Raw genomic sequence first — 24,647 nt, forward strand, 5'->3', positions numbered from 1 at the left:
AAAACGAGAATTGGTCTCATGCAAAATTGATTTCACTGCACTAAACGTCTGAACGAGCACATAACATGATTTTTTTAATCTTGCATGATATTGTATTCAAAAGAGGGGATAAGAAAGCTGATAAAAAGTAAGAATGGACAATAACTCTGTTCGAGCTTCCACTCCGTAGTGATACTTATTTTAGACAAATGAAAAAGAGAAATTTATTACCTACTCACCAATGGTAAAAAATAATAAATAATTCTTTTAAATTATCATATTGATTGAATAGTCATACAAAGTGATAGTGATTTTTATGTTTGAATTGTATATAAGTGAAGTTCATTTTTGAAGTATCGATAGTCTTGTTTATGATTTCTTTTTTTTACAGTGCATGATCAGCATAATTTTTTTTTTTTTTGGGGGGGGTGTAATAAAACAAATTGAACGGTATAAATCACACCTGATGTTGGTGCATGATGGGGTGCTGTTTCCCTCTAACAATATGGAATCGTCTTGTCCCAATCTTGGCCCATCTTCTTGGAGACTACATTTGGTTGGCATTCGATGAATTCACTTCTATTGATGACGTAACCAGTTTCACATGATAATTTGAGTGTAGAGCCTAGATGTGTGTTGTTTGATAACCACCATCTATGATCAACATCACCGGGGTGTTCACAGAACCCGATAGTAGCTGTATGATTTAATGATGAAATAAGCAAATTAAGTCATACCAGAAAAGTCAACGCAAAAGGACACTTACTGCAATCGTATATGAATTTAGATAATCACCAAGTTCACTTTTTCATGCGCAGTTCGACAAATGCAGTATTTTTTTAAGGATATATGGAACCTACAAACTTCGTATATTTTATTTGTTGTTTGGGGATTTCTTGATCAAAATGGTAGTTGTAAATCAGCTCTTCGCCAAACAATTAAAACAAGCTTCTGATTCATCCAATAATGCACTTAGCAAATCAAAGAAAACTACAGTATTATTAGACGGTATCATTACTTGAAAAAAATGTGAACATTCCTTAGTGTACAATACGTTTATCATCGTATGCCCATTGTCGAAAGAATTGTAAATCAAACGCAACTGGATCTGAACAAAAAGCAACGCATGGATTTTGGACTTGCATAATATGATTTCGGTTGCATTCTAGGCAACTCTTTCTGCAACAGACCACAAATCATTTCGAAATATCTACTCTTTTAAAGCCACCCCCTTCTTTATTCAGTATCAGTTTACAGCGGAAAGCGAGTTTTAACTGAATGATGGAGATAATACCTCGGTCACATTTCCCCTACGGCCGCCGAACGGTGAGTCAAAAACACCCGCTTTAACATTTTTTGTAAACCAGCTACATACGGGTGGTTTGAATAAAATTAGATAAAATGGCTGTTTTCGACTCGGCGGCCGTAGAGGAAATGTGACTGAGGTATTACCAAGTTTATTATAAGTGTAAGACCTCAGTTACATTTGCTGCGGCCGTCGTAAGGGCCGTCTGCACCATCCCGAGTTTTCAAATTAGCGCGCTATTTCTGATCCGGCAAATTATCCCGATCTGAAAAATCTCGAGATAGTTGGCGGTGCAGACGCAATTATCGCGCTAGTTCGTAGGATTAATCTCGAGATTGCAATCCCAAGTCAACTCGGGTTTATTTGCAAAATAGCGCGCTATTTTACGAATTATCCCGCTAATTCGTCGGTGCAGACGCACTCGAGATTGGACTCGGGGTAATTTATTCATGACGTCAGTCCATAATGCAATTCGCGTTCCACTTCCGCCTTGGTCAAAACATAAACACGTGCGAAAGTCAACTTTATACATGCGAATAGCGTTCATATAAGCAACGATGGTGTCCCACCAGTACCAGTGAATGGATTTTGGGAGAGACCAGACCGTAGGGGGAGGCGCTCATCGACGATGGTCATATTCAATAACAACACTGACAGCAGTGTTGTCTTATTCCTTCGAAAAATGTGAGCAAATAGCATTTCTTTCCTCCTTCTCTCCCTCTCTCTCTCTGTGTCGTTGCCTCCTACTCCGCCATCATATTTAACGAAGAATACATCACTTCTTCACTCGCTGAGCTGAGAGGATTGGGGGATTGTTGCATAACACCGGTTGAATTCGGCGAAAGTGCTAGTGAAAGGAGTACATTGCTTGCATATCGCGGGAAGTTATTCAAAAGCGCGGGCCGTTGAAACTCCAAGATCCGAAAGTGCGCATGCTCGTAATATCGGGCTTGTTGCCTCGCTCGAGCAGGAATCGCTCTTCGTGGGATGGTGCAGACGGGGTTTCTTGAATCTCGAGATTAATCGCGAAGAGGGCTGATCGGGCTAAAATCTCGAGATTGAGCAAACTCGGGATGGTGCAGCACCGCCTGTAGATTCTAAAATTTCCTCGGTGATTAGCAATTCTACGGTCGCCGCAGGATTTCCACGGCCACTTACTGTAGCAGTCACTTATATTAGGGTCGCGTCATGGCGTATTTTTAAATTTATAAGAGGGCCGTCTGCACCATCCCGAGTTTTCAAATTAGCGCGCTATTTCTGATCCGGCAAATTATCCCGGGGGGTGTTTCATCAATATTTTCGTCCGACAACTGTCAGCGCTGACTAAAATTGTCAGCGCTGACAATTTAGTCAGCGCTGACAAAAATTCGTTTCATCAAACTCTCGGAGCTTCTCTGACTATTGTCAGTGAATTTTTATTTTACAAATCGTCTTGAACGAGGTTCGCTGACTAATTAGGCCACGCCCACTCCCAAAGTTGTGAAGAAGATGTAAAATTGGTTGATGTTTTCGCCGCGACGATTCGAAGTGAAACGAAGAAATAAGTAGAAGCGAAGGTCCCCGAAGAGGTGAATGAGGATTTTACCGTAAGTAAAACCCTTCAAAATGTCGTTCATATTGTATGTAAGGTTATTGAATTATTCGTTGTGCGTAATTATCAAATGAATTACAAGAAAAGAGAATCTTCTGGCAGGACCCCTGTCGATACGATCGATAAACTTGACAGCACATAATCCAGTCTAGTCCCATACCCGTGTTTCTGTGTCTGTAGAACTATCTCAGGACCAAACTAACGACACGGCTGTCCATACACGTTTTTATGATCCGCACATGGCTGCAATTTTATAAATTTTGCAAAGAGAATACTTTATATTGTTCTAGGTTATGTCATTCTATGTTACATATCATAATTTTTCATTTCCTTTGGTTTTGTATTGATTTTGTTGCTCGGTGTGGTCGGAGATATCCTTGATCACCAGTAGGCAGGACAACAAGAATTTCAAAATGTGTTTGTTGTCGAGAGAATGATATCAAAATATTCCTTAATATCTAATTTATCATGTGAAACCACTTAAAACTTACGTAAAATTCATTTAAACTGTAAAAAAAAGCAAATTCATAGCACCAACATGGTCCGAAAAAGCCATAGACATCGCGGTACCTTTTTAATACACTGTACGTACTATCGATAGTTAAAACGATCACGATGTGCTCGCTAAATGCGCGCGCCCATCGGCGTCTGCTAGCCGTCATCTGCTGTGACTCTCCAATAGCCCCGCATGTGCAATTTTTTGTAAGATCGTCCCATATGCTGTTTTTCATGTTAGTACATACATGCGTGCACGTTATTTGCGGACGCAGATCATGTACGCATCTCCGTCGTCTGCTACGGCTCTCTTTATCAGTCCCAAGTGTGAAATATGTGTACATGGTGTATGTTCATTTGGTCTACATGCAGTTTGCCCACTTGTCATTTAGTCTAATGCCAAATGGGCTAAACCCATTTGGTCTACTGAATTGCCATTTGGTCTACACTACATTTGGTCTAATTCTCATTTAGCGAAATGTCCAGTTGGTCTAATTTCAGCATAACCTAGGCCTACATAATTACAATTTTTTTACTTTGTCAAATACCGGTACATAGAATTGGCTTTATATCATGCAGTTCCACAGTGTGAAATATGTATGTATTCGTTTGGTCTACATGCAGTTTGCCCACTTCTCATTTAGTCTAATGCCAAATGGGCTAAACCCATTTGGTCTACACTTGGTCTAATCCTCATTTTGCGAAATGTCCAGTTGGTCTAATTTCAGCATGACCTACTTAATTATATTTTTTTTACTTATATATATTTTTTTAGTCTTTATACCAAATGGGCTTGACCATTTGGTCTATAAATTTTTTTTAATTGCCATTTGGTCTACACTTTGTGTAATTTACATTTGGTCTACACTACACTTGATCTAATTTTGAGTCCAGTCCAGGGTCTAATTTCAACATGACCTACATCATTATGATTTTATACTTTGTGAATTTTTTTTTTCTTGATATAATTTCATTTCACCTTATAGTCTTAGCATTGGTTTCAAATAAATAATACTTGAACAGTGGCAAAGTCATGATAATGGAGCCAAAAGTTTTGAAAGGTCCATATATGGTGTATCAGGTAAAGTTATAAAGTTGTAAGCAGGAGAAGCAAACAACAAAAAATGTTGAAGCGGGGGGGGGGGGGGCGGTGTTCATTAATTTCCTTTTATTTTCCAATGCCAGATCAATCTTTGTTTTTGCTTGTCATTTTTTTTTAATGATATGTTCTGTTCACTCTACAATTTTTACTAATGATCTTTTTTTTTGGGCTTATCATTTTTTTCAGACACATTCGCACCCGAACCGACTCTACAATTAAGGGAAGAGAAGGAATTATTGAACCTCTTGAGAGAATATACTGGTCAAGGGCTGTAATAGTATACAGGGGCACTTCCTGAGAGAAAGTTAATTTTATTTTAATTATGTGTTTTCAGGATATCTAATAGTACTATTGAAATGGCGGTGAAAATTATTGCCCCTGCTGATGAGATTTTTCAGCTGCACCCCTCCTTTATTTTAGTGAATAAGGTGTGGCACTGCCCTATATGATTCATTTTGAATTTTAATGGGCTCCAAAATGCAGTAATTTATAAATTATAGCATAATCTTATTTCGATAAAGCCTTTGACATAAACAAAGCATATTTAAAACAGATTTAGTTATTGCATATCAGAATGTTATGTTTGCCTGATGTTTTCTCAATAACTCTAAGCTGTTATTAATGAATTCTTTCTAGAAACAAAAATAAGCAATTTATTCAAACATGTCAGTTTCATTTTGTAGACATATGCATTGAATTTACCAATTCAGTACAAGGTACGTATGCCATCTTTCACAAATGTTGATTTTTATCACTGGTGGATCTGGGGGAGGGCACATCTGGCTCACCCCCCCCCCCCCCCCTTAGAGAGCCTCAGTCGAGATTTGTAATGAAAATATGCCATTTTCACCAAAGTATGCCCCCCCCCCCGGAAAGCAAGGCCCTTTTTTTGCTTGACAAATTTTCATCATGAAAATGTGCCCCCCCCCCCAGGATAAATCCTGGATCCACCCCTGGTTTTTATTAAGTTTACATGTATTTTCATTTTGAAAAAAAAGGTTTCCTAGAGATTTATAAACAGCATGATTTACACTGAGCGTGTCATACACTTCTGTGCAGAAGAATATTATCTTGAGAAATTTGGTTATTAAATTATGGAAAATATCTTTTGCAAATGAAATTACTTGATTGCAATTATTTCTTACATTGTATTGTCATTTTACTTGATAGAAATTCATTATTTTTTATAACCATGACAGTGTTCTAATTTCATATTTGCTAAATTGTAATAATTCTTTTGATCTTCCTTCATCTGAAGTCATGAAAGTATGAATTCTAGTCATCTGCTTCAAAGTCTGCCCAATACAATGGTTACAAAGGGCCTAAGCATCACTTGTCATTTTTTAATAAGTAGTTAAGTCAGTAGTCAAGTAAGGGGTCAGACAGTTTGGCTGTATTATATTTGTTTAATTATCTTACTAGTGTCAATTTACTAAACTTTTGCTGTTTGTGATTGAACCCCCAAATTGCTCGATAGTACCATTATGTTGGACAGACGTTAATATTGACTAGAGGACTATTATTACTTTCCAAACCAACCTGAAGATAATATGATACTTCACGTAGTACAGGGGTATATTGTCTCCCTTCCATTGTTGTGATGTATGGGCTGGGTAATATCATCTAACTTGTCCTGGAATAATCATTCTCTGCAACAAGTTCCACTTCAGCGACTCTCAGTTGAACATCATCATTCCTGGCATTGGCGGCGGAAGCCAAAAATTTTAGGGGGGAACCGCCAAAACTTTTTGACAAAAAAAAAAAAAAAATAGTGACCAAAAATCTTAGGGGGGGGGGGACACAGGAAACAAAAGTGAAAATTGACAAGCCAAAAAAAAAAAAAAAAAAAAAAGGTTATCAACAAAAAATTTAGGGGGGGGGGTCGTCCCCTCCCCACCTAAAATTTAGGGGGATACGTCCCCCCCCCCCACTTCCACCGCCTATGATTCCAGGTGCTTGGAGATCTTCGAAAGGCATGCTATAACATCCACTTAAGTTCCAGTTCCTTTCATGTTTTTTCCTCATCTTAGTGAGCATCTCCAAGTGTTCATATTTTTAGTGTCCTTTTTTAGATTTACCAAACTCAGTTTTATTACCTGATAAATGAAATTACAAAATTCTATCCCAAAAATTGAACACTTTGATCAAGTTTGGTTACTTAAACTTAATGTTAGATAAACTGAAAATATGTAATAAAAGGCAAAATAATAATAATGATGAAAAAAATTTCAGCTGCACCCCTCCTTTATTTTAGTGAATAAGGTGTGGCACTGCCCTATATGATTCATTTTGAATTTTAATGGGCTCCAAAATGCAGTAATTTATAAATTATAGCATAATCTTATTTCGATAAAGCCTTTGACATAAACAAAGCATATTAAAAACAGATTTAGTTATTGCATATCAGAATGTTATGTTTGCCTGATGTTTTCTCAATAACTCTAAGCTGTTATTAATGAATTCTTTCTAGAAACAAAAATAAGCAATTTATTCAAACATGTCAGTTTCATTTTGTAGACATATGCATTGAATTTACCAATTCAGTACAAGGTACGTATGCCATCTTTCACAAATGTTGATTTTTATCACTGGTGGATCTGGGGGAGGGCACATCTGGCTCACCCCCCCCCCTTAGAGAGCCTCAGTCGAGATTTGTAATGAAAATATGCCATTTTCACCAAAGTATGCCCCCCCCCCCCCCCGGAAAGCAAGGCCCTTTTTTTGCTTGACAAATTTTCATCATGAAAATGTGCCCCCCCCCCAGGATAAATCCTGGATCCACCCCTGGTTTTTATTAAGTTTACATGTATTTTCATTTTGAAAAAAAAGGTTTCCTAGAGATTTATAAACAGCATGATTTACACTGAGCGTGTCATACACTTCTGTGCAGAAGAATATTATCTTGAGAAATTTGGTTATTAAATTATGGAAAATATCTTTTGCAAATGAAATTACTTGATTGCAATTATTTCTTACATTGTATTGTCATTTTACTTGATAGAAATTCATTATTTTTTATAACCATGACAGTGTTCTAATTTCATATTTGCTAAATTGTAATAATTCTTTTGATCTTCCTTCATCTGAAGTCATGAAAGTATGAATTCTAGTCATCTGCTTCAAAGTCTGCCCAATACAATGGTTACAAAGGGCCTAAGCATCACTTGTCATTTTTTAATAAGTAGTTAAGTCAGTAGTCAAGTAAGGGGTCAGACAGTTTGGCTGTATTATATTTGTTTAATTATCTTACTAGTGTCAATTTACTAAACTTTTGCTGTTTGTGATTGAACCCCCAAATTGCTCGATAGTACCATTATGTTGGACAGACGTTAATATTGACTAGAGGACTATTATTACTTTCCAAACCAACCTGAAGATAATATGATACTTCACGTAGTACAGGGGTATATTGTCTCCCTTCCATTGTTGTGATGTATGGGCTGGGTAATATCATCTAACTTGTCCTGGAATAATCATTCTCTGCAACAAGTTCCACTTCAGCGACTCTCAGTTGAACATCATCATTCCTGGCATTGGCGACGGAAGCCAAAAATTTTAGGGGGGAACCGCCAAAACTTTTTGACAAAAAAAAAAAAAAAATAGTGACCAAAAATCTTAGGGGGGGGGGGGACACAGGAAACAAAAGTGAAAATTGACAAGCCAAAAAAAAAAAAAAAAAAAAAAGGTTATCAACAAAAAATTTAGGGGGGGGGTCGTCCCCTCCCCACCTAAAATTTAGGGGGATACGTCCCCCCCCCCCACTTCCACCGCCTATGATTCCAGGTGCTTGGAGATCTTCGAAAGGCATGCTATAACATCCACTTAAGTTCCAGTTCCTTTCATGTTTTTTCCTCATCTTAGTGAGCATCTCCAAGTGTTCATATTTTTAGTGTCCTTTTTTAGATTTACCAAACTCAGTTTTATTACCTGATAAATGAAATTACAAAATTCTATCCCAAAAATTGAACACTTTGATCAAGTTTGGTTACTTAAACTTAATGTTAGATAAACTGAAAATATGTAATAAAAGGCAAAATAATAATAATGATGAAAAAAATACCGGTAATAAAAACAAGTTACTCAAATTCACTCAAAACCATACACTTATCTACTCTCCTCAAAAATCAGTTCTCACTTTTAGGTATTGATCATTCATTCAGTCAATGAAATAATAAAAAGAGACAGGAGATCCTCATCAAAATAAACACAAACACAGTGTCTCACACACACACTACACATTAATAATAAAATCAGTTTGTATCTTTCGTGGGATTTGTTTTTATGTAAATCTGGATTCTTCTTGGTAGTAGGGCCTTAGGTCGCTCTGACTTGAACTTAAAACTTCCAATCTCAAGAAGGCAAGATATATCTCGGGAGATAGTCATCATCAAGATGTTTAGGAGTTCAACCTGGTGGTGAGGTTATTCATGGTGGCATCTGGTATTCTGGCAGAAAGAATCAGAAATATAAAATGCATAAATACAATTGTTTATTTTTTTCAATACAAATTAAATTACCCGAGTCATTCAAGATAGTGGGTATTTTTTTAGGGGGGGGGGGTGATGGCATGACAAGTTTTTAGTCAAAATTATTTTTATCTTCATTTATCTTTTTTTTCCCACTTTGTATTACCATTTATTCAAAAATTGCAATAAACATATCAATAAATGAGTTTTTAATCTAGTTGGCAAAAGAAAAACCAGTGCAAAAGTAAAGCCAGTATTGGCAGTAAAACACTGACACCACGGCACTGACACTGACAGTGAATGTTCATTTTCCAGTGCATGCACATCACTCGTTTTCAGAAAATATTTAGTTATTTCTCAAATATGACCATGATTATCTTATTCATGTCATTACTCTGGTGTTTATTCATGATTTTAAATTCAGGAAATCATTCAGCAAACGAAGAAAACAAAGCATTTCTTGACTGTGATTCCGTGTGATTCAAGTTCAATTTCATTTCTGTGTGTATCACAGGTACGCACGTACGTGACGTAATCTTAATCTCTATTATGATGTAAATTAATCATCCCGCGCGCGATTAAAATGGCTCGAAATTCGACCAAATTCAAGGGCAGCTCAGCTTGCAAACCTCACTGAGAAGGGCTTCCCCAGCCCTTGCGATTCCCCGCGCTGCAATTTCACTGCAATACACAGAAAGGAAATCAACTCAAGTTTCACAATCAACGGAAAATCCGGAACCCTTCGAGACCCATTTTACAAGAAATACAACTAAATAAGGTAAGAATTGAGAGCAACTCAAGACATTTTCGACTTACCGACACTTTCATCGTTATTTTCGGAAGATTTCATGGAATTTGGGGCACGAAAATGGCATCAGTAGCTCGCGAAAGTCCTGTGCAATGCAATGACATATTTTTCATCGCACGGGAGGACAATCACAAAGAGAAAATATCATAATCATCCGCGCTAACAGGGGCTTAATTTTGACGATATCGCATCGCTATGCGATTGCAATGATTGACATGCGAACGAAGCTTGCGTACAAATTTTGAGCACTTCCGCGACAGCGCCATCTAGTGACTACGGCCGTGCCTATCACCAGGCAAACCAGCGTGTGTAATTGTTAATGTACACATATCCAATGGGGCCATCCTAATTCTGTGTTACAGATATTGGAATTGAACAGGAGCTAAATCACATGGTAATAGCTTGAGTGGTAATTTGGTAAATTGGATGTTCTCAACTTATTTATCATATAGCATAGGCTTAGCAAGTCACAAGTCGAATGAAGTGAAGGCTCTCGACAGCTGGCAAGGATTCAGGGGGGGGGGGTGATGCGATTGTGGCAGAGGTGCGTTCACACCCAATAAGAATTGAAATCTAGGACTTATTAAAAAAAATTAGATCCAAGTTTTAAATGGTGCACCCAGCCCGTGGCCATACTGGTATAGCCTATAGACCTAGATCTATCTTAAATTTTCTTTGACTTTGCACACCCACGTGAAATGAGCCATTGCATAGCTCCCTTTTAAAAAAGATTGATTGTCCAAATTGGGGGAGATGATATAATGCTCCTCATTTGTGTGCGATTATGAAGTTTGTTTTGCTTTTATTTATCTTAGTCATTTTTAAAAACAAATTACTATTTAGCATCCATATTGAAAAAAATGTTTTACTATTTGTATGGTTAATGTGTTAATGACCGTCTTGTTTATAATCAATTGAAAATTATATGAATTAAAAAGGATAAATTGTTGACCGTTTTTTGGTATATTCTATAAATTTCAGGATAATAAAATAAGAAAAATGATTGGTATATTTGATCATTCCCCTTTATGAAATGTCAACAATATTCATTGAAAGTGCAGTATTTTTCAATGATCACTGTGTAAATCTACATAATTTCTTTGCTACATGTATATCAATGTGATATTATTAATATTTTAATTTCAGACTATGGACATTTTAACAATATGCAGAAGGAGACGGGTCTGGAACTAGAAAGCTAGGCTCTGACTGGTCTATTACAGCAAGGAATGTGCCAGCGGCCAATCTGATGAACATGTGGCAGAAGATTTGGCAGTGGGTGAAGAAATACTGAGATTGAAATGCAACCACAGGTAACATGTAGACTAGTAAAATGCGATAATGATTACAAAATAATGAAGGACATTTTTTGGGTTGCAGAATGTTAAATCATTAAAACCCACATCAATGACAATGAAATCAGACTTTGATCAGATTTTCTATTTAAAGTCAGTTTGTAATGCAAACATTACATAAACATGAAAGACATATAAAAGAATCGATATGTTTTGCATGTTAGCTGCAGGGTCAGCGGAACGGTTTTGAAAGTGAGGGGGCTTAGCCGAAAGTGGGGGGGGGGACTGACCATGCAAAAAATCATTAGCAGATGGTCAATTTTGAATTTTTTGTACATGGTTTTGGAAAACAATGCGGGGGGTGAAAAATGGAAAATGACCATCTGGTTATATTTTGCATGGTCAGCTCGCTCACTTTAGAAAATGTTCCGCTGACCCTGCAGCTAACATGCAACCCCCCCCCCCTGTTTCCGCAGCCCCTGCTCTCACCCCTCAATCTATTTATCACTACTTTCTCATGTGTATGTACATACAAGCTACATTGTGAGGAATAATTTCTCTATTTAAGTTTCTCAGCCAGAGCATGTCATTTATTATTGTTTTTATTTTTGATTAACATAATAAAAACTTGAACCCTTTATTTGCCCCCTTCTGTATGGTTATCAAAAGATGTTTTATTTCCTGTTTTAGACATGTACATATACATGTGAGAAGAAATACAAGATTATGGCAAATATTTTAATTAGTTATTTCAATGCTATTTTTCCTTCAGGTGGAGGCTTTACCCAAACTTTTCAGACAGACATGAGATACAAAGTTACCCAAGTATAAATGGTTGAAGGTTTAGGAGAGCCAGACAAGAAGGCAGGAAATGTGATGTCACTTGTAAGGTAAACACTCCTAATTATTACTGCCTCATTTTGGCAAAGAAAGTAAAGTCACATTAAAAAAATATTTAATTACCGGTACTGTTCTCTTCTTTATTTGGTCTTCTACCAGTCAATATTTGAAAACAATGACATCTATAAGTGCTTAGATGCTTAAATTATTAATGGTGATATTTCTTGGACAGTTGTAAAACAGCCAATATCAATCAATGCTAGATGGTGTGACTTGCTTTCTATTGCCAAAGTAGTAAATGAATGTTCCATTGTTCTGCATTCCTATTAGACCCCCCCCCCCACACTCACACACCATCACCATCTGCTTTGTCAGGGAGGAACACCAGAAGATTACCCCAAAAAGAACACAATTTTTTTTAATATCTCTTGTAGGCCTGTGTAAATCAGATAAATGTAATGACTACAGAAGCAGTCATTAAACCTCACTAATTCAAATGATCTTGGTAGGGGGGGGGGCGTGCCTCAGGATCTTGCCTGTTGATTGTGCACTCACTTCAGAAATCAGCAGGTATGCTGCTGCTCCTGATGTTGGTTTTTTATTTATGATAACATGACTCTTGCATGAAATCAGCATTTTGCTCTAAATCAAGAAATAAAGACCAAATGTGATAATTTTGGATTTTGACTCCCTTTCTTTGGTAAACCAATGAGAAAAACCCAAGTCATTAATTAAAATCAATTGTGTATACATGTACATTTTAATCATTTTCTTATGCATCTCTTTGTTTAACTTTTTTGTTTTCGTTGTTTAATAAGGCTTTGGTGACGATACTTTAACCATTTAGAATTTAAAGTTATTATTTGAAACATTTAAAAAAATGTAAGTTTTAACAATGACAATTAAATTAGGAATTAATTACTTTGATATAAATAATGATGTAAATTAATATGTTTATTAGTAAAATATCACATGCTCTTTAAATCAATTCCATTTCAGTTACTTCAATAAACATGAACAGCAGCAGGAGCAACAACATCATCAGCAGCCGAAACCACAACTGCAGTAAGAGATGCAACAACCACACCCACAACAACAAGAGCAGCAGCAAAAACAACAGAAATTCCAGCAACCACGATGACAACAGCAGCAGCAACACCAACAACACTAATGAATATTGAAAAACTTGTACAAAAGTCAATGAGGTCACAGTTTTCAGACATTATTGATTAAAAAATGCACAATGATTTATTCGGGTTGAAGAAAATAACATGAATGTTTGAAAAAGTGTGTACATTTGAAGGTGTTTCCTATCAAATTGTATTGATTAATTTATGAAAATATAGTTTTAAAGATAAAAATATGATGCTTGAAATGTCTACTTTTTATTTGTCATTGACTAAGAATAAATACATTTTCTTTGAATTTTCTTAATGAAATGAAAAATAAGCAATTTATTAAAATGTTATACTCAAAATCAACTGAAATTTATCGATTTTAGCTGCTAAAGTCCATAAAAGGCTGATTAGTCGGTGAAAATAAGTTTTGTCGGTAGGTGAAGGCCACCGACAAAATTAGTCGGTGGTTTCCAATAATTTGTCGGAGAAAATCACCGACAAATTTTCATGAAATGGAATTTAGTCGGTGATGGCAAAATTGTCGGTGAAAATGAAATTAGTCGGTGAAAATCACAATTAGTCGGAGAAAACCACCGACTAATTGTTTGATGAAACGCCCCCCCGATCTGAAAAATCTCGAGATAGTTGGCGGTGGAGACGCAATTATCGCGCTAGTTCGTAGGATTAATCTCGAGATTGCAATCCCAAGTCAACTCGGGTTTATTTGCAAAATAGCGCGCTATTTTACGAATTATCCCGCTAATTCGTCGGTGCAGACGCACTCGAGATTGGACTCGGGGTAATTTATTCATGACGTCAGTCCATAATGCAATTCGCGTTCCACTTCCGCCTCGGTCAAAACATAAACACGTGCGAAAGTCAACTTTATACATGCGAATAGCGTTCATCAATTGCCTAATAAGCAACGATGGTGTCCCACCAGTGAATGGATTTTGGGAGAGACCAGACCGAAGGGGGAGGCGCTCATCGACGATGGTCATATTCAATGCAGTGTTGTCTTATTCCTTCGCAAAATGTGAGCAAATAGCATTTCTTTCCCCCTTCTCTCCCTCTCTCTCTCTCTCTGTCGTTGCCTCCTACTCCGCCATCATATTTAACGAAGAATACATCACTTCTTCACTCGCTGAGCTGAGAGGATTGTTGCATAACACCGGTCGAATTCGGCGAAAGTGCTAGTGAAAGGAGTACATTGCTTGCATATATATCGCGGGAAGTTATTCAAAAGCGCGGGCCGTTGAAACTCCAAGATCCGAAAGTGCGCATGCTCGTAACATCGGGCTTGTTGCCTCGCTCGAGCAGGAATCGCTCTTCTTGCGATGGTGGAGACGGGGTTTCTTGAATCTCGAGATTAATCGCGAAGTGGGCCGATCGGGCTAAAATCTCGAGATTGAGCAAACTCGGGATGGTGCAGCACCACCTATTTTTTGGTCGGATACTTCATGGGACTTGCAAGGAACTTTTTACTACAGTCCCACACCTTGGACTTTTTGTGATACTTGGAGCTAAAAATGTTAGTGAAAGTGAAAGTGGATCAACGTGGGGAAATGTCCTAATTAACATCCCATGCCTGTAAACATAGTCTTCTCTTCAAAACAGAGTACTACTCTATCAATGCTCTTGTTCACATAAACCTGTCCTCTCATTTGGGTCTTTTCCTTCTCTGCAGCCTTCACTCACATTAATTTCAACAATTTGTTTTGGATTATTCCCACTTTTTTCTCATAAACTCATATTTAAATGTAACAATGCCAACAAAAAGGGAATCGGATGACATCGGCCAGCTTGTCATTGACGAGCTAGAAAAAAATTGTCAATTAAAAAAGCTTGTGCAATATGCAGTTACGGAGGCAATGTCTTCAATTGTCATCCGGCGAGAGATGCAGGGGGCCGGATCATGGAGCTGGAGGGGGAGATAAAGGCCCAAGAGTCGGAGATACAACTACGTAAGGAGGCGAGGAAAAGAAATCCGTTGAAAAGATGGCAGTCTTGGAGCAAAAAAAAATAGATGACCTGGAGCAAAAATCTAGATCGCGCAACATCCGGATCCAAGGAGTGCCTGAATTGAAAGCTGAAGATCCAGAGGAGCCTGTGATTGACATTTGTAGGAGGATGGGGTCAACGTGACTTCAACCGACATTGTACGATGTCATCGACTGGGTCCTTTAGTAGACAAAGGAGCAAGAAGAAATTTACCTCGTCCAAAGCTCTTTAGTAGAGTTGTCCTGCCTCCGCACCCGAGCTCGCGTATGGGAGCCAGATCAAAGTTGAAGAGCTAAATCTTTGTAAACGATGATCTGACTCCCACAAGGCAAAAGCTACTTTTCAATGTTCGCCACTCACCGAAAGTTGAGCGATCTTGGAGCAACGATGGAAAAATCTTCGCTGGACTTAAGAACACGGGAAATCGGACTTACGAAAAACTCATCACATGTGATGATGATATTTTGAAGCCTTGAATCGTAATCAATGTCTATTGTAGGATATCATACTGACCTATATGCCCACTTTGAAAAGAAAGGGTCATTTCCTTGCAGGTCAAATCCCATGATTGATAACCTAAAGTTGCTTCTTCTTTTTTTTCATTCATCTTTCCCTATTAATTTCCGTTTGTTTCATTATTATTTCTATTACAATCCCTTATAATCTTTTTTTTATTTGCTTCTGTAAGTTATATAATATGTTCATCTTATTTTACATACATTGTTGCACGTTTTTCTCTTTTATATTGTGTGTGCATCTTGACAATCTTCCTTTTCATGCTGACATGTTCTTTATGGTGCAAAAAGTTAGATTTCACTTGAATTGTATACTCAACATCCAAATGATTAGTATATAGAAGCCATTTGTAGCTTATTAGAAAATAATTCAAGAATACTTATGCAATTAACTGTCAATACTGTTCAGAAAACCAGTTTATTAATAGTTTTCAAGACAAAATTGAAACTGCTACTGTCTTGCATTTAAATATGAGTAGTATGCCTAGGAACTATGATGCTTTTAGTACACTAATTGAAAAATGTAAAGATAGTTATACTGTGATTGGAGTCACTGCATGAGACCTGGTTCTCGAGTGTAAACGACTTAAATCTTTATCATATTCCTGGTCATAGTCTTGTGTCTAATCATAGATATGCTAAAAAGGGAGGTGGGTTCGCTTTACATATCCCAGATTCATTGGACTTTCAATTAAGGTATGAGTTCGATATGATGACTGAGCACATGGAATCAATCTTCGTGAAGTGCTTCATTCCGGGTAAAAGAAATTTTATATTTGGAGTTGTGTATCAAAGAAACCTAAATAGTTTTGTGGACGAAATGCATAGTATTCTTTTAAACCCACTTTTCGTAAACAAAACAATTTTCATAATGGGTGATTGTAATATAAACCTCCGTCAGTGTGATGAAAATGATCATTATGATGAGTTTCTTAATATGATGCTGTCTTTTTCCTGAATGCTATTAATTATTAAACCAACAAGGGTAACCATGGTAATAGAAGCTTCATCTACGCTCATAGATAACATTTTTTTTAATAGACAACCTTTTCCATCCTCAGGGATTATTGTATCAGATATTTCAGATCATTTCCCGATCTTCGCTCTTCTTAACTTGGATAGAGTCTGTAAACAAGAATCCAAATCAATTCGGAAAAACACTTCCGATAATATTGCAGAGCTACGGGAAGCCTTAATCAGTTAATAGAAACTGACTGGAGTGAAGTTCTTGAAGAAAATGATGTGAACATATCGTTCAACAACTTCTCACAAAAATTCATGTCTCTGTATAATAAAAATGTACCAGTTGTAAAGCGTAGTAGAAGAAATCGTAAAAACGTTCCTCTTATGCCTTGGGTAAGTGCTTCTTTGTTAAGATGCATTAACAAGAAAAACAAGTTGTATTATTCGTATAAAGTGCGTGGTACTGAATCTTCACGTAAACGATATGTAAATTATAAAAATACGCTTACTTCAAGACTTACAGAGATTTTATGAAAGAGCAAAATGGTAAAAGTTTATTTTTCTTACCAGTAGTTCGGGAAGAATTGCTTACCATTGTGAAATCTCTTAAAAACCGGGAAAAGTCCTGGTTATGATGGGGTTACTAACAACTTAATTAAAGAAATTTTCTTAGAAATTATTCAACCCCTACTTCATGTGGTCAATCTATCAATATCACTTGGGGAAGTTCCTGCTGACATGAAAATTGCTAAGGTCGTACCCATTTTTAAGAAAGGAGACCCCCAATTAATGCCTTACTAATTACAGACCTATTTCTCTATTGACTGCATTATCAAATATTCTTGAGAAAGTGATTTATGTTAGAACTTTGAATTTTTCAACAAGAGTAATATATTTTCTATATTTAAGTTTGGCTTTCGCGAGAAACATACCACCACCCATGCCTTGCTACATAAAATATCACAATCCATTTACAAAAAGATGCATATAATTGGTATATTTCTTGATTATTCGAAAGAGTTCGACACAGTAGATCATATTTTGATTGGCAAGTTATCAAATTATGGTATCAGGGGTACAACATTTGACTGGTTCAAGAGTTACTTAGCTGACAGGAAACAATTTGTCTCGATAAAGGGGGAGAGTCACTAGTCACTTGTGGTATTCCCCAGGGTTCTCTCCTTGGTTCGTTATTATTTATTGTGTATATTAATGATTTGTATCATTCGTCTGATATTTTATCGTTCACTTTATTTGCTGATGATTCAAGTTTGTATTATTCACACAGAAATCCTGAGACCCTTTTTAAAACGGTTAATAGTGAAATGAGGATAGTCATTTTGTGGATTCAAGCAAATAAATTATCTCTAAATTTGCAGAAAACAAATTATATGCTCTTTAGCAACACGATTAGAGAAGTTACAGTTGATGTTATATTTGATGATGTGTTAATAGATAGAGTAAAGACGACAGGGTTTCTGGGGTTGCACATGGATGAAAAACTGATTGGGAAAACCCATATAAATAATTTCTGTAAAACATTATCAAAAAATGGTGATGTAATATACAAATTGATTTTTTTTTCTCTACTGATATTCTTTGTATGATGTATTCAACATTAATTCTCCCGTTCTTGCATGGGGTAATTCTCTTAAAACCAATGTTGAAAGGGTGTATTGATTCAGAAAAGGGTTTTAAGAATTGTTTGTAACGTTTACTATCGTTTGCATACTACCCCACGTTTTTATGAGCATAGAATTCTAAAATTACAAGATATCTACGTATTTCACTTTGGTACTCTAGTGCATGCATACAATGAAGGCATCATGCCACCAGCTCTGGTTACAATGTTCATGAAAAATAGTGACATACACAACCATTATACACGAAATGCTTCTGCATTACACGTACAAGCTTTGCTTTTAGGACAGTTGTAAGTACTGGACCTAGGTTCTGGAACTCTCTCAATTCAAATATTAAAAAAAATCGGTAAGCATTTATACTTTTCAGCGTTTACTTATCTTCGTAATTCTTATTTGTGAGTTGCTCTAGGTTAAGATATGCTTTTATATACTATTTTATTTTACTTTTGGAGCCTATAAAAAGTATATAGAAACTGAATAATGTTATGATATATCAATATCTATTTATCTTGTATCTTGTCTAACTGGATTCTTTTGCAGAGGGTCAGCCCATTTTCCCCCTTTTGTATTCTATTCTGGTGTTTCTTTTACCTTTGTCATGTCTTATTTTTAATTTATTGATTCTAACGTTCTTCCCTTTATAATGTCATGTAATCCAAACTTATTTCTTCTTCCATAATATTTCACTTAATTATATTATTGTTAGTTTACAAGACTTAATGATTGTACATTCAAGCAATGTATTGTATTTTTTGTCATTGTTTAGTTTTAGTTTTTGTATTTTTTTTTAAAAAGATATTACATGTATACACTGAATACTATTCAGTCATGTACTTGACACAAAGGAGACCCTAGCCTTACAAGCCCTGCTATTTCAGGGGTTCTCCTTGTCTTTCGTTCAATACATAATTAGTTATTTTCTGTGTTCCTTTTTCTACTGTAACCATGGTAACAATGGTTTATGATTAATTGATTTGCATTTGTAGAGTGTGAAATCACACTTGTAAGACAAAATGTATAAGCAGAAAGGAAAACGAATATATATCTAATCTTATATGTGCACGTATACACTCACATATGTATATATATGTGTGTGCATTTATTTATTTATTCAGTTATATATTTCACTTCTAGGCAAGATAGAAACAAACATGAAATATACAATTTATTTATTTATTTATTTATTTATATCTGTTTTCTTTAGAGAGTGTGGTCTCTTCAGTATAAAAACTGCTTTTCGAGAGAGCCCTGCACACGTAAAAATACATATAACAATCATGATACAGTGATGAACAATAAAAGTAATAAAACAGAATTAATCAAAACGAAAAACTACATGCTATGTAAAAGAAATGAAATTTAAAATCATACATATCAAATTAACAATACAAAATAGATAGAGTGATCGAAATGTAACAATACAATGTCGAATTACATGCACATACAATATAAACATAACAAGAGAAATATAAAGTTGAGCACTAGCCAATGCCTTGGGATCACCTATAAGAATTGAAAATTCTGTCGAGAGGTTCTCCACATTGGCTGGTGCCGACATAGAAATACGTAAAATAGAAATAAATGTATAAATGTATAATCAAACTTCTATATAAATTATTTATGTACTTGGTGTTTTACGTAATATTGACACACACAAACAGACATAAAGCACACTGACATATCTAGACAAAAATTTGGAGGATGCCCCTTACAACAAAACATAAATAAGAGATAGAGATAAGAAAAAAAAGGAAAAATACAAGGTTCCACAACCAAGTCAAACAAGTAAAGGGAAAATGTGAAATACGATACCATTTTTTTGATATCATGTCGAATCCATCACAGACTTTAATTTTGGAAAGATCAGTATTTTATTCCATCAAAGTGAAAAGTATTCAGTGATCAAAGTTGAAATGACCAAAAGAAAGTAACCAACATTCATTTTTCAATACATCAATCTATTAAATATTCATCATCACAGTATTTCAAGTTCAATTTCAATTCATTCAACTATATACATCAACAGAAACATAATTCAGGCACCATGTCAAAGCAAAGGCTTGTGATCGAGGGTAAGAAGAATATAACAATTAGAACATGAAATCTATATACACACAAATATATAAGTCAGCCCAAGTACTATACTACTAGGTGTTTGCGGTGATTTTTCAGTACATACTGTTATAGGAAAACGATAAAGCCCGGTGATTTTCATTGACAACTGTTATAAGTTACTGAACTCTGATTGCCTCAAGATGAAAAGTCAGTGAAAAGCGCTAAGCATTAGCTTCATGTAACACTCCCCTGAAACCATCCTTACCTCAGCACCATGCTTGGTAGACCGACCCATTTAACGATCGATAACTATCAGGTATTTCAAGAATTATCAATACATTCATTGTCATATAAACTTCCGCCAATCGTTATTCGCATTCGTCTATACGCATTTTTTATTTAATCCAGAAGATTGCTGGTTATTTTTATTTCCAGACAAACACTTGTGACATAATCAGACACATTAAAATAACTAATGATAAGAAAATGTACTTTTTTCACATAAATACAGAAACGATACAGTGGAAAGAATATTATTTCGTTTTCTCTTCAACAAACGTATTTACGTCATTTGAGGACGTCTCTTTTTCTCTCTTCAAAAAAAAAAAATATTTATCTCTTACAGCTTGAATGTGCAGTTTGTGTGAATGTATACATTTCTTTGTGAATAGATACCTTTTCATTTTCTTATCAGAACATTTGCAGATTATGAACGATTTTTACGTTCAGGAATGGTTTTATTAATCACAAATTATACAAGATTTAGGGCAATATTAGCATTTTTGTATTATAAATATAACTGTACGCTATTCGCGATTCTATACAGTGACTATATAACATTTCTCGTTATTAGGCCTATTCATGTTATTACAGGACTACCTACAATCCCGTGTAGATGATGATGATGATGATGGTGATGATGATGGTGATAATCTGGGGACAATTACTTTACAGTTAAGATCAACTCTACAACATAAATTAGATGATCTATTTAGACCCACTGAAACGCTACATCCGCTAGCAAGCTGAGTTTCTTTATCGCTATATATGCTGTGTGATAAACTATGCACGTAGATAACGATAAAGAGCAAGCAATATCAACGTGGACATGTGATATATTATTATTAATCATAATGGATTGTTGTTTGTTTTATTGATGCATTTTGGCACGAGTCACGACATTTGCACATAATGGAATGATGATGATACTTATTGCAAGATAAAAAATCAATGTCACGCATTCAAATATACGCATTTCTATCAAAAGTCCATATCATATATAACAAATATTAATGTTATGATAAATTTGTATTGTATCCATTATCAAAGATTATTGCAATGCGCAGTTGAGAACAGAAGTTGCGCAATATAAATGTACAATTATTATTATTATTATTATTAAACAACCATATTTATGCAGTGAGAGGTTAACCTTCATTGCGTATGCTTTTGAAGCGTGAAGTTACATTGCTAATTATTTGACGTTAAAAAAGTTAAAATGATCATACGCAAGATCAGATTTATCGGTTCTACCCATGTTATCAATACATTCATATTCTGGACAAGCAACTGGACTCTCATTGGAGTTTGTCGACTCCAATGTGTGATACATGTTGCAAGATTGATGAATGTTAGATGATTTCTCATTTTCATTGAATCCTTCAGTTTCAAGGATTCCCTTGGACACCTGGTCTGTATTCGGCCGACATCTTTCCTCAATATCACAGTATACTACGTCTTGAACAATAGGGGCGATTTGAGGAGAAGAATCAGATTCAAAATTCATACCTTCTCCACAAAACCTAGGTTTATCTTGGTCTAGGTTGGTTTGACTTCTGGTTACGTCAGAGATATTTTCTGATGGTGACACATCTGAAGAACTTCGAGGTAGTTGGTTGCCACCCGGGTGTTGCCATGATTCAGTACTGGTACCTTCTTCAAGGTTATTTTCATCTTTGTTTTTCGGGAAGCCATTATTCTGATAACGCTTGCTTTTTTTGGGCTTCACGTAAGGCGTAGACCCACCGGGTGCCTTCTTGGTTGTCTGTGTCTTCCCCCGAATAGAGGTAGGCGAATAGTGAATATTATTTGGCGTACAAGGCTTGTGGTACGTGTCAGAATTTCTCAGCTGATCAGTGCGTGTTAAGGTATGAGCCTTGCGTGGAGGTACAGGAGGTTTGATTAATCCACCCTTTGGACAGTCCGGGAGTGGTCGGTTCTTCATGGTGTGTGATTTAACACACGGTGGGATCTGAGTCAACTTGGTGGGTATGTCAGTGTAAAAATAATCTGTCCGTGATCCGCATCTGATGAGGTCTGTAGACGAATCTCGAGTGTCGTGATTATCCTTGTTGACCGTAGCGCATTCAACCGCTGAGAGCATTGCTACAGAAGTATCTTCTCCTTTAACCCTACTCTGTTGTTCGTCTTGTCTGTTGGGTTCAGGTGGAATTAGGCTTACCTGTGATGAGTTGACATGTAGATGTTTTTCAGAAGTAGACATGTTGGAGCTGAGTGATATATCATCGCCATGACGAGTCGCTTGTCTTTTTCTTGGAAATGTCTTGGTAAATCCCAAACATATTTTTCGACAATTCTTTGACTTGCGGCATCTGTATCTGCATAATAGTTTTAAAAGAATGATTATCATATTTTCCTTTTCGTCCTGTTTATCCTTCAAAAGTTACAACTTGCATCATTATATATTTATATAAAAAGTTTAAGATTTTGAGAATTGATTGGAATTGAGCAATTATGTTTTTAAGAAAACATTAGGTTAAAATAGTGATCAAGTATGATGGTATAATTGAAAACGCAAGATATGATTCCAAAACTGTGTAAAGCCTTTTCTCCCCCAACGGTATTCCCATGCAGAAATAATTATTGTGCAATAGAGAAATCTTAGTTTGCAGTTAAGAAACAGGCAGATGTCATAATATAGACTGAACTGGTTCAGTTGTAGCAGACACAATAAATAATTTCATACCTTAGATACAAAATCACAGCAACGATTAATGAAAGAGAAACACTGATAGTAATCCGTAACCGTAGCTGAAGAGGACCTTCCCTGTTGGGTTCTAAGAAGGAATAAAGTAAATATCAGATCAAATTTACTATTGCCTAATCTCGATATAATTCATAGAGTAAGAAAACTATTAATATCGATGGAAATGATAGGACCAATCAATTTGATTGTGATCTACATGTAGCTATATATACATGTTCATTCTATATACCTGAAACCAAAACGCTTTATGTTTCACTTTTGAAACAAATGCTCATAAAAAAATATGATATCATTTTAGTTTGAAAGCTGGAGTAAGAATAGAAAAGTTACTTTCTACTGACATGACTGAATGAACGGTATTGTCGAGAAGTATATGGTCCCCTATTACACAATCGACTAATAAAACAAACGATCTTTTAATATGAAAATACACCAAGGGTTGCAGCATAGTAGTTATTGTAATTTGCAGGGGAAAAATTAATTGAAATGTTTCTTCACAAGTAAAACGATGCTTAATCATCGGTGTCGTTATCATTTATATTACGTCATGATAAACTCATATTTATGGTTTATTCTTTGTAGATTTCATAAATGTATTGTATTGTTATAACTCCTCTTCATTTATTTATGTAATCTTGAGTTGGACGTACTGTGAAACTACCGAATGAGACTGTCCGGTTTACCTTCTATTACTCATGTTACTAGTATAGTAACTAGTGCTGTTGATTTGTTTGAAAAGGGGATTAAAACACCGCCTCCTTACCACTTTCCGTTGTATGCGATTTTGACCTAATGTGAAAAGTGAAATACCGTCTTCACACGTACTGGCCACAAACACCGCTACAGTACCGGAACTGTCCCGAGAATGTACCTGTGATATGTTTACTATAAATGTGGGGGTGTCGTGGTCTAGTGGTTATGACTCTCGTCTTTAAATTTGAATGACATGGGTTCGATTCCCCGCCTCAAGTATTTTTGGTTTATTAGAGTCGGTCACTTACGGGGTCACCAGCCTACACGTGTTTTGTTACGGAGGGTAAAAATCACCTGCTGCAGTGTGAATGGATACATGAAATCTATCCCGGGACTGTGCCGGGAATACAGTATTGGTAAGTTGTAACAATAATTCGTATAACTAAAAAAGGGGGGCTTTATATTTTCAAAATCATCTAAACCAAGCTATTTTGTTCCATCGCTATTTAGAACAAATGAACATGTAATATACCTGAAAGTTTTTTATACACTGAAATAGTTTTTTGTCTTATGTATATCGTATGTTCTTTATGGTGATCATGTTTATACTGTATCGGGGCCCGTTTATCAATTGGTTAAATGTTGCGCCTGCGCTGCATGTATCGATTTTTATTTTAAATGGTACTATAATCAAATGATCTCAACTGAATATATCACGCACTTTGTGTTGGTTCTTGGGGTTCTGTTGCCCTCTGACAATCTGGAATCGT

At 36.0% G+C, this 24,647-nt stretch overlaps 1 protein-coding gene and 1 long non-coding RNA gene across 2 annotated transcripts; one reads left to right on the forward strand and one right to left on the reverse strand.

Annotated features, from left to right (window-relative positions):
• Positions 1–2,572: 2,572 nt before the first annotated feature.
• Positions 2,573–18,842, forward strand: LOC129265813 (uncharacterized). Its single transcript, XR_010296359.1, has 4 exons — positions 2,573–2,871; positions 10,894–11,060; positions 11,815–11,932; positions 12,882–18,842. It is a non-coding gene; the product is annotated as an uncharacterized LOC129265813 (long non-coding RNA).
• Positions 18,843–21,590: 2,748 nt separating this feature from the next.
• Positions 21,591–23,248, reverse strand: LOC129254635 (uncharacterized). The gene is made up of 2 exons (XM_054893173.2): positions 23,164–23,248; positions 21,591–22,795 (listed from the first exon to the last, which is right to left on the reverse strand). The coding sequence occupies exon 2, from the start codon at positions 22,678–22,680 to the stop codon at positions 21,652–21,654; it is 1,029 nt and encodes a 342-aa protein (XP_054749148.2). The 5' UTR covers positions 22,681–22,795; positions 23,164–23,248; the 3' UTR covers positions 21,591–21,651.
• Positions 23,249–24,647: the final 1,399 nt, after the last annotated feature.

The sequence above is a fragment of the Lytechinus pictus genome, chromosome 1 (assembly GCF_037042905.1).
Source record: "Lytechinus pictus isolate F3 Inbred chromosome 1, Lp3.0, whole genome shotgun sequence".
Taxonomy (NCBI): domain Eukaryota; kingdom Metazoa; phylum Echinodermata; class Echinoidea; order Temnopleuroida; family Toxopneustidae; genus Lytechinus; species Lytechinus pictus.

Coding starts and splice junctions, on each gene's coding strand:
- LOC129254635 (XM_054893173.2), bottom strand. CDS start 22,680: ATGTCTACTTCTGAAAAACATCTACATGTCAACTCATCACAGGTAAGC.